Below are 16913 nucleotides of genomic sequence, written 5' to 3'. Positions count from 1 at the left end.
CCTCTTTCATCATCGAACAGTTCATCGATGTATTCTGCCCAACGTTGTACTTTCTCATCGGTCTCTGTTATAGCAACCCCGTGTCTATTCAGAAGTGCACCAGTGAGATTTTGCTTTCTTAGTCCAGCCATTTCTTTGACTTTCTTATTATGTAGGTTAAATAGATCGTATCTTTTTTTGGAGGTCCTCGATCTACTTGCATTTCTCTTTAAACGCATGCGAATCGTAAAATTGTAGATTGTCTTTCTAAAACAGTTTTAATTTAATCTCTCTAATAATTTCAAATTATTTTTGATAAATTCGGCATCACCGCGCTAAGAACTCTCATAAGGACTGCATTGCCTATGGTCCCTATACTGTAAAGTCAATGTGGGATGGACATTAGTACAATTATTTGTCACTCGTTGGTTTTCTATTTGTTGTCGGTAAAAATGACCCGAGTCAAAGAGATCACGATTATTCTTACACTTGCCAAGTACATACTTGACTATTCTTGCAGAGGCACTCAAACGAAATGCACAAATAACTGGCATATACTGCGACTGTTGATGGAGATATTAACCAATATTGTAATAAACACCTGTGATTTACTATATACATATACTATCACCACTGCTGTTTAACATCTACTGTGAGGAAATCTTTCAAGAAACAGTGGATGATGTTGAAGCCGGAATTCGAATTAACGGAGAATGTATCAATACCATAAGATACGCAGACGACACGCTGGTATTCACTGACAGTTCTGAAGCTCTCCAGGAGTTAATGAACATAATCGCAAAAATCAGTCAGAGATACGGACTTTCACTAAACACTAAGAAAACGAAATGTATGATGATCTCTAATAAGAAGGAACAGCAATTTGGACGAATCAGTGTGAACGGTCAACAAATAGAAAGAGTAAAAACATACACCTACCTTGGTACGAACATCAATGAAAATTGGGACCATTCCATAGAAATCAAAGTTATTCAAATGCCATGATTTGTCGATACCCATAAAAATCAGGTTACTACGATGTCATATCTTTCCTATACTGTTGTACGGAGTTGGGTCGTGGACTTTCATAGACGCTACCTGTAAGAAAATTGAGGCTTTTGAAATGTGGTTTTATCGTCTAATCCTGAAGATATCTTATACAGACCACATTACTAACCAGGGTGTTTTGTTGAGAATGCAAAAAGAAAAAGAGCTGTTAGTCACAATAACAACAGCCAAAATCGAATACCTCGGTCACATCATGAGGAACAGTGAAAGATATGGACTGCTGCAACTAATCTTGCAAGGAAAAGTAGAAGGAAAGCAGGGACCAGGAACGCGAAGGATCTCCTGGCTGAAAAATCTACGTACGTTGTTCAACACAACAACCACAAATCTTTTCAAAGCAGCAGTGTGCAAAGTACAGATTGCCATGATGGTCGCCAACATCCGAAACGGATAGGCACAACAAGAAGAAGAAGATACTGCGACTATTCATTTAGTAATCACACCACTGATTCATTTGTCAAGGTTTTTAAGCCAAATGTTTACGCTCACGTACTTGTAAATTGTACACGTCGTGGAAGCGCCCTACTTGCTATCGCAATCGCTGAGCTCGTATACTTGCTAAGTACGAGCCGTTTGAGCCCGCCTTAACGTAATGATTAAAATGGCGGACGGGCACCATTTTCTAAGATACATCGGTACATAGGAGTCAGGGTTTGTATTACTCAATTCTCAATTATATGGATTCTCTGTATGTTTCTTCTCTGGCCGGTCAGTGGCGTAGCGTGAGTGTCGGCTGCCCGGGGCGGAAGACAATTTTGCCGCCCTCTTATTTAGGTATTTTAATTTAATGTATACCTGCTATACATTAAATACATTAAATTATAGAGAACTTTTCGGCGAGAACAGTTGTCATTATTTTGCATGATACAGGTTAAATTTTGAATAAAAAAGTTTATCTAAGTTTTACAATCACGTTTATTATACAAAAATGCTTTTACTTTAACCAATTAGATACATTGGTACAACTTAGATACCTATTACTTAAGATTAGGTACACTTTGACGATCGACCACATTAAATAAAATCCTGGCGTTCTAGTTCTAATTTTTAATTAGAACTAGAACGATACTATAATGTTATATTTTTATTAAAAAGGAATGTGAGTATTTGTTAGAATTAAAAACAAAACTTTCGTCTTTAATTCAAAATTTATAGGCCTACTTTTTTAAGAGCAAAAGTCTTTTATTGCACCGTAAATGTCTATCGCATCACATACCTCTAGCTCAGTAGACAAAATAGCCAAATTAGTTAGTCTTAGAGTACTCATTGTCGATCTTAAATAATTTTTAATTAATTTCAATTTTGAAAAACTTCTCTAACAGCTGACATTGCTTATAACAACTGTGAAAAATATTCGGAACATTATTAAAATATTGAGCAGAGTATCTTCCAGCTTGGATTTAACAATACATTTAAATAATTCATGTTAATCTGCATTAATCAATTTATTTTCGTTGCCTGTAGCAGCAACGAAAGTCAGCAGTTGAAGTCTTTCCAGCTTGAAATCCTGCACGTCAATTTCATCAGATGCATAGTCTAGAGTTAGAGTCTAGATTACATTCAGTGTTGTTTGGACCTAATAATATAGCCGGCGTTTGATAAGCAAACTTACATATCTGTTAAATTCTGTAGCTGTTGAAAACGCTCACGAATTTCTACAATAACTCTATCTAACGAAGAAAACAGCTTTCATCTCAACTCATTTTCACAAGACAAGTTAGCATCTCTAGTTTCTTCATCAAAAATATGCTTTCTTGTTATGCCCCTCCGTGGTTTAATGAAAATTCCAAGTTCTTCACACACATTTTTTGCATAACCTATAGCTCCATTTGCCCATTCCTCTCTTTTCTCTGTCAATATCACATGCAAAGCATTTACTTTCTGAGCGCACGATCTTATGTCAAGTCCCCTTGTTTGTAAATTGTTTCCTTGTTGCCACAAATCAGTATAGACGTTGATCCCAGTCGCTACAAAATATTATCATTCAAAGAAAAGGAATTCCCCGAATTCGTCACAAAATAAGTAATGAAAAATTCCGTGCTCCTTTCAATCGGTCCGAATTTGTAGTTGCGATAAAAATATAAAATGGTTCAAATATTTACAAAATCTTCTTCTTCTTGTAATAGGACTATGTCCTGTTTCTTCTGTTACAGTCTCTGCTGCGATCCGGAGCTCCAGCTCTTGTACCATCGTTTTTTGGGTCTTCTTATGGGTCGCTTGGTGTTGGGCTTCTGTGTCTTCGCCCATTGCGCCATACGTGCAGGGTCCATCCGATCTACGTGGTCTCTCCACATGCGTCGTCGTGCTCTTGTCCATCTCACTAAGTCTTGAACGCCTAGCTCGCTCAATGTGTCTTCGTTTCGTATTCTATCTCTGAGTGTGATACCTCTTATGGATCTTAGAGTTTTCAACTCTGTTGTTCTCATTATTTGTTTGTTTGTTAGGTATATCTACAAAATATTTTTATTATTTATTGTTAAATTTTGCCGCCTCCTAAAAAGTGCCGCCCCACTACGCTACGCCACTGTCTCTGGTTCTACTGATTTCTATTTTAAGAACAATTTTTTTGATTTGCAAAACCCATTACAGATATCATTTTAATTAGTATATTTTAAATCTTGGGGAAAGACTTTTACACCAAAATGCATATTTTATTTCATAGAACCTTTTTAGCTTACTAATATTATGCTTTTTGAAGATTCTGCATGTATTTGTCACAAAGTTTTCATTGAGATTCATTCTGGTAATTTTAATTTTTAGGAAAAGACGCCGTTTCAAGTTAGTCTTTAACAAACGTTCAAATATGTACAAAAGCTTGTAAAAACTTCCTTATACATTTAATACAAAAATATGTAATCTCATTTAAAACGGATAATTTATAATATATTTGTATGATTAATGGACTATTATTAAAATGTATGTATTAATTACGTGTATATGTATGTAAGTTAATTTTTTTATTTTGGTACTAAGTATGATGTGCTTCAAAATATCTGCCCAACAGAGTGCAGACCTGGATATTTAAATTTTTATAATATAGAAAATAAACACTTGTCAAGGGTAAATTGCCTCAAACCTTTCGTTTTCAACCATTTTCAATTTTGCATATATTCTTCTATTTCAACTTGAAATAGAAGAATATAATGCGAAATTAGATTTATATGAGGTAAATTTAAAATTCATGATGTAGTTTTGCAGTCGATATCCCAGCAGATGTTGATTATAGTTACTTTCGAGTATTCGTTACAAATCGGTACTTTTGTATAAAGTAATCATTTACAGTATTCGTTACTTTGATTACTATGATTACTTTTGTTACTTTTGTATTTGAGTACCGGTAATCATATCGAGAATCGTATTTCTCAGTCGGTAGGTATTTTGTATAGGTATTCCGATATAACGAGCTTCACCGATCTGTTTAGTGGATAAAAATGATTTGATATGTAAAATAGGAGATGATTGAATGCTCGAATATTTGAAATTTATGGAAATATAAGGCAGGTATCTCCTAGTTGCTCGATATTTGCCTTTTATTTCCATAAATTTGATATATAATTTATTATTTTAAAAATTACAAAAAACAAGGGGCGCCCGATATAATTTTGACCAGACTAATTAGTTAATAATTAAAATATAACTTTTTTTATAACTTCTAATTGACTTTTTTCACAAGATTAACTACAATTAACAGATTTTAGATTTTTGGATTATTCGAAACAAAAAAGGTGTTTTGTAATTTTTCTCTTAAGTTGATCATTTTCGAGTTATAAACAAATTAAAACTAAAAAAAAAAAAACGAAAAATGACAAAAAAGCTCAAAAACATAGTTAAAAAATAACATTTTTGAAATTACGAAGTACCTAAATTGAATCCAAACCTTCTTCTATTAGTTCTAGAAAGGATTTTGGGCTTATTTCATTTTAAAATTTTGTTTTTTAGTTATTAATGCCCAGATCGGCCCATAAGACAGCTTTCTTCATTAACAATTAAAAAAATCTATTTTAGAATAAAACATGCCAAAAATTCTTATTGACACCTGTTAGAAGAAAGTTTTAATTTAATTTAGATACATTACAAAAATAATATTTTTTACTTGTGTTTTTGGGTCTTGAAAATCGTCATTTTTGGTTTTTTTTTCAGTCTTAAATTGTTTATAACTCGAAAACGATCAACATAAGAGAAAAATTACAAAATACCTTTTTTGTTTCGAATGATCCAAAAAATTTAAAATAATATCTTACCTGGCCGAAAAATTTTTAATACAATTTAATTTAACAATGTGATTTATTATTAAAATATTAAGATCTAAAATGTCCGGCTTTTTTTATTTTCATTCTGTGAATTATCTACTATCTAATCTACATCGGAAAATCGCGTAGATCTAGATAAACATTTAGGGTTTTCGCATTCGATCTTTGTTAATTTCATACATTACGTATTTTACGTATACCATTATACCTCCCTCTCTTTCATCTTCTACCTTCTCCTCACCCTCGCACCCTTAAAACGCTTCATACCGATTCGTAAAATAGTGGTCCCGTCCGTTACTCGCTGGGATACGATTGGTAGAAAGTAATCAAGTGTACTGGTTGTAGATACAACAGTCGTTACTCACTCTGATACGATTGGTACGAAGTAATCAGAGTAATCAAAGTAACGATTTGCCTCTCTGTATAGTAATCGTTACTTTCGGTATTCGTAAGTAACGAGTACTTTGTAACGAATAGGTACTTTTTCAACATCTCTACCAGCCACATACACAGCTTGTGATGTGCGCTGATACACGCTGATATTAGTCTTACCAGACGTAATTAAACGATGGAAGGAATACATAAAGGAATTATTTCAAGATGAGTGAATATATTATAACAAAATATTGGGAAATCTAATAGAACATTTTGATTGTATGAATAAGCACATAAGTTTTTTGCTCATACTGTTGATTTAGCTGCTCGTGATTTATTGAAAATGTTTGTGTTAACATCTGAAGAAAATGAAACCGAAGACCGATACTAGTGATAACGAAAGAACGAAAATATTACAATTGCAAAGGCTTTTTTGTAAAAAAATAAAAAACTGAAATGAGATGATTAAACTTCGTAAAATTTTCTGACTCGTAAAATTGACACGCAACTACCAAATTGGAGGTTATTCTAAAACCAGATGGAACTTTACATTGGAAATACTGTCCTGGGCGGTACAATTTAATCGTTCGATTAATTTTCTTCGTGACAATACAGATACTCGCTTAAATTTTCGAATATCTGATACAGAATTAATGAATGAATGTGAATGTTATTCAAAGAACATGTAAGTATTTATCGAGTTTCAAAAGATTAATTACAATTTTAGAATTAGAGAAATATTCTACTCTTCCTTTGGGCTATCGGGATCAATAGGCTACTCGACAAACTAGAACGATGGGCGCATGCATTAGGTAAAGAAAATAGAGTACAATCTTGATGCAAAAATTGTATTGCTCTTCAGGCAGTTCGCCATAAAATTGTACGCAAAGCATTACAGTAGGACTAACTAGATGTATTGTATCGTTTTGATTTTGGATCATCGTCATGAAATTCAAACGTTTTCTTTAATGACATGGGGACAAACCTTACACTGACAAAGAGTCACCTCAAACCCAAACTAACTATACAGTCAATGTGTTAATGAAGTTACCGATTTTGATCTAAACTTGTTTGAACTTTTCCAATCATCTCCAAAAACAAATAGAAACGAAAATTCGTGGAGATACGAAATCTACAAATACACAGCTGAAGCACTAGCTGACAGTACCGAGGACATACTAAAGTGGAAGCAGCTTAAACGGCACGAAACTGTCTTTCTAACTTTATCAAAAATGGCGAGAGAATTTCTTGCCACCCCAGTAAGGCGCCGTCGATTAGTCACGTGATGTTTTTTTTGGCATTTTTTAACCCCCTACCCCTTGGTGATACATGGTGAGGTTTAAGGTGAACCACCCCCACCCCTATATCACGTGTATTTTTTAGTATCTACAAAAAATCTATTTTTAGGTATTTATAAAATACACGTATCTATAAGTATCATCTAATTTTATTATACAAAATTAAAACTACTGAAGAATTAAAACTGACCTAGCAACCCTGTTTACCCATGTATTCAGTGCCAAAACAACAGAATAACTGACAAGACTACCAATTTATCAGATAATAGGTATAATAAATACATCATGTACAGACTAAAACCTCATAAATAAAATAGGAGACGGCGACAGGGTCAGTATTCCTAGTGGAAACACATGGTAAGAAACAAAACACTTCGCAAGTGTCCCTTCTTATCTTTAAGATAATTTACCGTGAAGAGTAGGAGGTATCCCATGTCGCTTTATCCAATATTAATAAAACTGTTTATAGAAATTTGAGTGAAAGGAAAGAAAATTAATATGTTGTTGTATTGTAGAATATTATGAATGAAAAATTAATTTTTTTTTCAATCACACCAATGCCGCTTTCGATTTTTGAACAGGTGTGGCGAAAAAATAAATACACGTGATGTATTACTACACCCTCCTCCCCCTTGTGACGTTTCGTGATTTTTTATGGAGCCCACCCCCCCCTTCGAGACTCCGGTATTTTTAGAGAGCTTCTTGAAAGTCACAAAAAAAAAACAAAATTGATTAAATGAACATTTTATTCTAATATCTAAACACGAATACGTTTAAATTCGTGGCTTCAACAAAAATCCCTAACAAAGATCACACAAGGATCGTAGTAACATGTTAGTATTTTATTTTAATTATTAATTTGTAAGAATTTTCTTTTCACGAAGGATTTCGATGTGACAAGTTGGAATTAATTGAAAAATGTTTAAAATAATGTATTGTCTTTGTTATAAATAAATGTATTGTTATAACTAGTTATTATAATTTAAGTGTATCTACTAAATAAATCCAAACCAGTCTGACAGACAGTTTGAACTTTCAATCCTGAAACAATTGTCAAGTTTGTTTGATTTGAATTATTTGTCAGAAGGAGAGCTTCGATTTTGAAAGTCAAACTTGTGCTACTCTATTCGCCGTGTGCAAGTACTTGGAGGGGATACGAGAAACGATCGTGCGCGAATAGCGTAGAAATCTTGCAACTTTCTTAATAATATTTATTTTAATAAGTTACAGAAGTGAAAAACTAAGAGAAAATTTAGTGTGATTTTTAATTTCAAATATCTCATTCAAAATAAACTTTTTATTTATTCTAAGGGACTTTCGACCCTCGGTAATAATTTAGTCTTTCATTCTGCGTTTAAATTTTTTAAAAGTATTTATTAGTTTTTTCAGGATTCGAAAGAAATGGACACCATGTCCGTGGTAATATTTTCCAAATCTATCTTTGTCTTACAACGCACTCAGTCGAATAGAATAGAATATTGTCAGCATATTGTCAGTCAGACCGTGACAATCAGTGACAATTTTAAATATTTGACGTGGCATCGGGAATATTTTGAGTTGTTGATTAAATAATATCGATATATAGTGTATTTGATAAATAATTGATTTAAGACGTGAACTTAATAAACAGTTATTTATTGTGTATTATTTGTGGAAGATCCAAGCAAAGAATACATCAGGATAATATATTCTGTGATTCAAGTATTTTGTTGTTAAAGATGTTCAAAATTGTAAGCTTTCCATAGTAACAATATATTATTAAAAAATCACTTTAACACTTCTCTTCTTTTCTCGATTGAGTATTAGTTTTTGTTGTACCTACATATAAATTATTACAATCACTGAATAGATAGTTAGTGAAAAATTATCACATTTATTAACTGAATTAATAATTTGCAATTATACAATTAATAACAGTTATCCAAGAACATTCAAAAGCCATCTCTTTAAGTTAATGATGACATTTTCAAGTATAATGACATTCTAATTAGTAATGTTTTCATGTCCACACCAGTGTGAATTTTACTACACGTAATTTGCCGTGTAAAGACACAAAAAGTAGGGATAGCCAAGGGCGCCCACAGGATATTTCCTCAGGGGGGGCAAAGGGTATTGAAACAAAAAATACAAGAAAAATTATTTTGCTGTTTAAAACGCAACACGGTTAGTGTCAGTAAAATGTTACTTAAATAATAATTGAATTCTTCTGGTGTCCATCGCAAATAAATCAATTACTTTCTGCATGAAGTTTTCTTTATTTTCTTTTATTTTTCTTCTGTGTACAGATAACAGGCATAGCCCACTTAGACGATTGTTCGACATCGTATTCCTTATCCAGGTCTTCACACGTTTGAGAGTGCTGTAAAAAAGTATCGAGGTTGTTATATTGTAATGTAAGTTTTAGAAGAACTGAAACACATGGATAAGAATATAACGTAATAAAATTATAGTTAGTTACCTGAATGATCGCTCGATGGTTCAAGTTGTTGGTGGCAGACAAAGAGCTATTTGGATGGCTTTTGCTACTGACGGCAAAAAGCAGGCATGCTCATGCTCAAGAACCTCTATTAAGTTCAGTTTTTCCAAGGCTTTGGCATCTATCTCCGTGTTTTTCCAAAGGTCGAACCACAGAATTGATTGCTCCTTAAAGTTGTCTAACAATTCACAATACGTGCTGTTTATATTGTTAATAGACTTTTCAAAATCTTCCTTAGAAAGATCTTTCATGATTTTAGTGTGCAGATTGAAAATTTCAAATGATGGTTTGTTTCTATCTGAAAACCTATCTTTCAACGATTGAACCAAAGAATCCAAATAAGGCAAGAAAATGGACTTTCTATAGTATTCGTTGATAGTCTGGGTAGAGTGATTTGGTCTGTGAACCTGTCTCGCAGCAACACGAGGACATGTGAGCTCGATTCCAAGCTTGTTTGCTGTTGTTTCAACATTTGCCATAATGTTATCAAACTCTTTTTCTCCATTTTGTCGGTCTGAACTGAATAGCTCAGTAACCTTCTGAATGTGTTTTGATATCTTCAAAATATCTACACTGACACCTTGTAACATTTGCGTAACGATTTCTAACTTGGCAGAGTATTTGGCAATCACATGTAGACATATCACAAATGCTGTATTTTGCGGAATGAAGCTGGAAAGCTTTCTGCCTTGTGTCACGGTTACCTTCAGTCGATAGAGTCTGAAGTGCTTCAGCGATGCTAACAAACTGCTCACTAAACTTTCGAATTGCTTTATATTTTTCGGTCCATCTGGTTTCACATAGTTTTTGAAGAGTTCCCACTATTGCCCTTCTTTGGCCATTCTGCCGAAAAAATGTTATAACTTCTTTAACTGTGCCAGTTGTATTCCTGATTTGTGGTATGTCATTTAAATCATTGACTACTAAATTTAGCCGATGACTGGCGCAATGAAAATATAGAGCTTTTGGGTATTTCTCAGTTATTCTTTTATGTACTCCAGTTATTTCCCCAGCCATTGTACTACAACCATCATATCCTTGGCCAACTGCATTTTCCAAGTTCAAGCCCCAATTTGTTAATGTTAAAGTAATAGCATTTGCTATATGTTCAGCATCTAAACTTTTTAATGGGGTGAAACCAAGGAAGTCTTCTCTGATGCAATTTTCACTTTTATCAAAATATCTCACGCCCAGAGAGAGTTGCTCTGTACCAGTAATGTCCATTGTTTCGTCTGCTAAAATGGAAAATATTTCATTATCATTGATTTTTGTAACTAACTCGTCTCTTAAAACCGTTGCACATAAATCAATGATCTCATTTTGTGTCCTATGGGAAATGTACATTGCATTTTTCGGCGCATTTTTCAGATGGTCTTCTAAAACAGAATCACCAGCTTCTTTCCTAAAATGTAAAAGGTTATTGAACACAGCATCCTCATTGGTATGACCTCTTAATGGTAAGTCATGTAGTGCACTAAACAAAATTGAAGAAACAATGGATTTTAGTTTCGCTCTGTTCGATTCAATTTGCTTGGCCAAACCATAATTTGCAAGACATTCAACATTTTTCTTTTCATTTTTCATGACAGATATAAAGTTACTTGAGTTTTCAGATGCTTGTCTGTGCCATTCAGAGTTCATATGCGATTTCGCATTTTCATGAAACTTTCTGAAATTGGTGAATGGGCGATTTATAAAGCCGCTTTGATAACTACCATGGGTTACGCGGGGCCTAAACAGTACACACAACTTGCATAGCCCACCTTTAACTTCTTTTGAATAAGCTAACCAGGGGTACGTATTTAACCATTCATGGATAAATGGTCGTTTGCCATCGTCAATATCATACTTGAAATTGTAACATTTATCTGGCTTCCATGGGTTTGTTAACAAAGTAAATTTCAAGCGATCGTTCAAGCTACAAATTTTATTAGTATCAAGGTAGTTCCCAACATCCAAATTTAAACTGTCTTCAACAATCGCAAAATTATCCGATGCGGTGGCCGTTACAACGTTAGTTTCTCTTTGAGAGGCGGATACAGCTGACTCCAAGCTAGATGGCCCTGCTACAGCTAAATCATTTTGACTGCATACTGTACTACTGTTTTCGGTACTGTTCGGTATGTCAGATCTATCATCAATTTTCAGCCGCTTGTTTGGCTTGTTAAAGAACTTCCTTATGTACATTTTTCTACAAATACAGTAGGCTAATTAAATTGATGCATTCAATCAGCTAAGTGTTAGGTGTCAAATAAATTAACGCATTTAACCGGGGAGTAGGCCGATAAATGGACAGAATAAGACCAAATGGATAATTTAGTTGCATTGAAAAATATTTTTAAAACCTTTTAGAGAAGTAAAAAATTCATCTAAGTTAATTAAAATTTGTAGATTAAAATACCTACCTTGCACAGTTGAATATCTCAACTGCGATACAGGAATAACTTATTTTCTTAAAGTAGGAAGGGTACTTATAAAAAATGTTATTACTTCAAGCACAATTTTTGAAATAAATATTGTAATTGTACTTCATAGACGCAAATGATGTTATTTTAATTCATAAAAAAGTATTTTTTACCTTTACACACAATAGATAACTACCTCGTAAAAATAAGCCTATTTTATTTAAGGTCAAGTGAGAAATAAAGTATATTATATAATACTTACACGTTGCACAAAAAACACTTTTAACACGTTAATATAAGTTCTATGAATAACAGTATATAAATTGTGAGCACTACCGTACTACTAGACGTATCAGATCGGCCGTTCAGCCCACCTATTTCATTTCTCAACTGGATAAGCCTAGACCGGACATCATCAGTGCATGCGGCATGCGCACCGAAAACGATGCGGTTCCATCCAAACATATGCGTCTCAGTCAGAAGGGATAAGGGATTGAGAAAAAATACATTTAAACTGGCATATCTCGTGAGCGATTATGATTAATATGGAATTTATTTTATAATATAAAGTAAGAGAGAGCTAAATATTTTTTACACGCTTTCGCCAAATTCTCAGGGGGGGGGGGCGATGGCCCCACCTGGCCCCTCCCTGGGGGCGCCCTTGGGGATAGCCGTAAAATATTTGCGAATTATGTACCCATGGCCTTAATTAAATTTACTTTTATATAATAATTGCATATCATATCAATATTGTGGAGCAACATATAATTTTTCTTCTACATCGACAGTAATCAATTCAATTGACAATGAAATAGAAGTTCTCAGGGACTTTCGGCCCTCACTAATAACGTAATCTTTCATTCTGCGTTTAAAATTTTCAAAAATACTTATTAGTTTTCTCAGGATTCGAAAAAAATGAATCCCCATTTGAATAGCATTGCAGCCGGAAATACGTACCCATCCTCTTAATTGTATTTTGCTTGTAGTAGTGCACTTTAATAATTAATTTTATTTAATACATATCTTTTAATAACATAACCTTAATATTACTTTTTCTTCTTATAATTTTTTTGGGCTATGGCCTTGACAATTATCCAGCAACCAGGACTAATATAATTGGCCAATATAATTAAAAGTGCTAAAAATGTTGCTGAGCTATGAAACCAGGTGTCGCTTTCCGAACTTGCACGGTCCCAAGCATAGATATAATAACCTGTAGATTAGGCTAGCTATGGGCCGCTCTGTGCATCGAGGTGTAACGCCGATATCAAGGACGCCATTAGTCAATATTCATTTTGAGTGGTCTAGCCATCTTTATCCGTCATATGAGCGGTATCGCTTAGTAAAAAGAGATAGAGAGACCACTATCGACTGCCCGCGCGTTACGCTTTTTTGCTCAGTATGCCTTGTCTACGGTTAACATGTCTCTGGTCCCAATGCCCAATACACGGTTTTAATGAAATGTCATCTCTCTGTCTGACTCTCCGGTTTATTTTGACGGGATCAGGTTGTTACATGAGTTTGACAGATGTTTTATTTTTGCATATACTCGAGATTTCTAGTCGATAAGGTTCTGAAACTTTTCTTGTGGCATGTCTAAATTAAATAATATTGTTTTTGTGTGGAATTAAACTACAATCCTTTTGTTTCTCGTTTCATTTTTGTCTAGTTTTATCTACTAGGCTGTTTCCTAGTTTATACATCATAGCAGATTCTTTAGTTCTCCAAAGCATCTGCCCAATCATTAACTGTTTTAATACTATTTATAATTCATGTACCTATCACAAAACGTGATAGTTACCGTATACAAAAAAAAATGACATCTTCCTTGTTATACAAATCAACAAACAAGTTAAAAACTTAAAGAAACAGGGTGCTTAAGTATGCAACTCCGACGAAATTATCATTCAGTTTGTCAATTCCAATAAATGATTATTTTCAAAACTTCACCATATCTTTATAATAAAATTAATGACGTACATAATATTAACATAAGACACAAAAACACCATTTCTATCTCTTATCATTATACACAGCGATACAAGCGATCGTTTGCATATAATTTAGCCAATGTTATGAATAATTGTATTACTGCTATCAATTTTTCTCAAAACAAAATTTAAAAAGTTTGTTTTTGATAAATTAATAAATCGTTCATTCGGATGAAGAGGGTTACATCTCAAAATGTTAAAGTTGCATTAATACCTTCCAAATAATGACTTCTACTATGGAAAAAATAGTTACATGTGTAAGTACACTAGTCTCCGAGAAATGGCAGATGTAACTCTTTGGTTTTCCCCCAACTTTCTCTACAGAACGTTATTCGGTTTAGAGAACACAGTTATATCTTGGGATATAATAAACAAAAATAAGTTAATTTAATTAAAAGGGTGATTTCTTTTTGGGATATAGAGTTATAAGTAAAGATATAACCATTTTTCTTAAAAATTATAACACTTAAAGTGAACAGTTTGTTCTGATAGAAGGATACTTTCTTAGTTGTAACTTTTTTTGGATAATTCATCATAAAAAAGAAGCAATATAGTGCGTAAAAAGTAGTTTTGGGAAATGTAACCTTATTCTTCAAAGTTATTTTGTTTTATGTGAATTATCCTTTTTTTGCATTGCAAAGATTTTATAAAAAAGTGGGAATATCTGAAGCTAGAATAAAGGACTGTTGTCTTTAATAGAGAAAAGCAATGTTTTCCTGAATACTATTTAAGTTTTCACAAAAATTTGTAAAGAGAAACAATTATTATTATTATTGCTTTATGTTTCATTATTGCTGTTCACAACCCTTTTAGAACACAGTTTTAAGAAGGCAGATCTGAACGAATATGGTATCAACATAAATGGAGAGTAGCTCAGTCATTTGAGATTCGCAGATGACATCGTCCTTATAGCCGATCGTATGGATGATGCAATAATAATGATGAACAAGTTATATCACGCTTCCTTAGAGGTCGGACTAAAGATTAACATCAACAAGACGCAAATAATGACTAATCTGGTGCTAAATCGTAATACTGTTGTTGATGGAATGGATATTGAGCAGACTGCATCTTGTAAGTACTTGGGACATGAAATTCGGTTGGGAAGAGATAACCAGACGTGCGAGCTCCCACGTCGCATAGGATTAGCCTGGGCAGCGTTTGGTAAACTGAGCTATATATTTAAATCGGACTTACCCATATGCCTGAAAAGGAAAATCTTTGACCAGTGTGTATTGCCTGTACTCACTTATGGAGCAGAAACATTAACACTCACAAAAAAGGTAGTGAACAAGATTCGCATAACTCAGAGGGCTATGGAGCGCCAGATGTTGGGTGTCTCACTGAGGGACCGAATCCCAAACGAAGAAATACGTCGTAGAACAAAAACAGCGGACGCCGTCGAAATAATCACGTCGCTCAAGTGGAATTGGGCAGAACACGTCGCCAGATTGTCAGACAACCGATGGACAAAACGTATTGTCGAGTGGAGGCCACGAGAAGAAGGACTACGGAGCAGAGGACGACCACCAACCAGATGGGCTGACGATCTGAAGCGTATTGTCGGCAACTGGATGCAAGCCGCACAAAACAGAGAAAGATGGAAAGAGCTGAGGGAGACCTATGTCCAGCAGTGGACGCGTACGGGTTGATGATGATGTTTCATTATGTGTTGTAGAATGTAGAATTTATACGAACTACTTAATAAGTTTTTTTTAATGTTTTATTAATAAGTTTTATTAAATCATAATTGATATAATGGCATTTTTAATAATTTTTATTAATAAAGTTCCTAAAAAATGTAACTTTATGAGCAAACATAGGGTATTAAAAAGATAATATTTCTTTATCCAAGAAGGTTATATCTAATTTTTTTTTCTAAACCTGATATCTTAAAAAAGAAAATTCTTGTCAGAGCGATAAAAAGATCAGAAATTTATCATACTCAATCATTAAATACTATAATCTCAATAAACACTGCACAAAATAAATGAAATAAACTAATATGAATATTAAAACCTTTCTACTGAAAAAGTGAAAATTCTTAGTTATAACCCTCTTCTTCCAAATGAACGAAATATTGAATAGGTAGAGTTTGATGACATCTTATGAGTGGAACTTACATGGTTATGCCATTTTTGCTGGTAATTTCTTATTTTTTATTTCTTTATGTGCTTTTTTATTAAGCGTTTACTGATTTCTAGTTGTGGGCCCGAGTTTTGTTAAACTTTTATTACTACTTTTAATACTCTGAGAATATCCTGCGATGGTTTTTGTGTTAAATATAATATTCATGTATTATACATATTTGTTAATTTATGTTCTGACACTTGTTACTATCTCATCTGTCTGATTTATACTTTTGGCTATATTTTCCATAACGGTGGTTTTATTTATTTCATATTTGGCTCCGTTGCTTTGAATTTTTCGTCTTGTGCTTTTCGTCTCATTTTTGTTTCTTTGATTTTTTTTTCTGATGATTTTATTTATTTCTTTATATTTCTCGGTTTACGTTTTTTTGGGGTTGAACTAGGAGAGATTTTCTTTAATTTTTAAGTTTCTTAAGATATGCACAGTTCATCCTTGATTTTTGTGAGTGCTAAAAATACATCTCATAATATATATCTCTTCCCAATTTCAATAATTTACCACTGATAATGTTATATCTCCGATCACTTATAATTGAGGGAATTAAAAAATAGAAAATCAGCAGAAGAGGACAGAATATCGAATGAAGTGCTAAAGTACAGAGACAAGATCTGACCAGACATCTATTAAAACTAATCCAAAAAATAATAGAATAAAACAGAATAACACAAGAATGGAGATAAAGCATACTAATACCTCTCTTCAAAAAGGGAGACAAATCGGACCTGGAGAATTACAGAGGAATTAATTTATTAAACACAGCATTAAAAATAACAATCAAAGTGATAACAAATAAACTGAATGAAAAAGAACATGGTTTTAGGTCGGGAAGATCATGCACCGACGCTATCTTTATAATGAAGCAAGTTTAAAAGAAATGATTAGAATACAACAAACCGGTATAATAATATTTATTACTAAGG

General features: G+C 33.4%; 1 protein-coding gene across 2 annotated transcripts in view; it reads left to right on the top strand.

The window, feature by feature from the left end:
• The window catches only part of LOC114331002 (transcription initiation factor TFIID subunit 13), an 88085-nt gene that overhangs the window by 15705 nt on the left and 55467 nt on the right, over nucleotides 1–16913 (top strand). Inside the window, exon 4 of one of the 2 annotated variants that reach the window (XM_028280453.2) lies at nucleotides 3808–7941. The exons of the other annotated variant lie outside the window; for it this stretch is intronic. Coding sequence (XP_028136254.1) covers nucleotides 3808–3830 — 23 coding nt within the window. The 3' untranslated portion in view covers nucleotides 3831–7941. Of the gene's footprint in view, nucleotides 1–3807; nucleotides 7942–16913 lie in introns of those variants that run through there. 2 annotated transcript variants of the gene reach the window in all.

Source organism: Diabrotica virgifera, chromosome 5 (genome assembly GCF_917563875.1).
Source record: "Diabrotica virgifera virgifera chromosome 5, PGI_DIABVI_V3a".
Lineage (NCBI taxonomy): Eukaryota > Metazoa > Arthropoda > Insecta > Coleoptera > Chrysomelidae > Diabrotica > Diabrotica virgifera.
The sequence above is the reverse complement of the archived record's forward strand: the minus strand, read 5'-3'. Positions and strand labels throughout refer to the sequence as shown.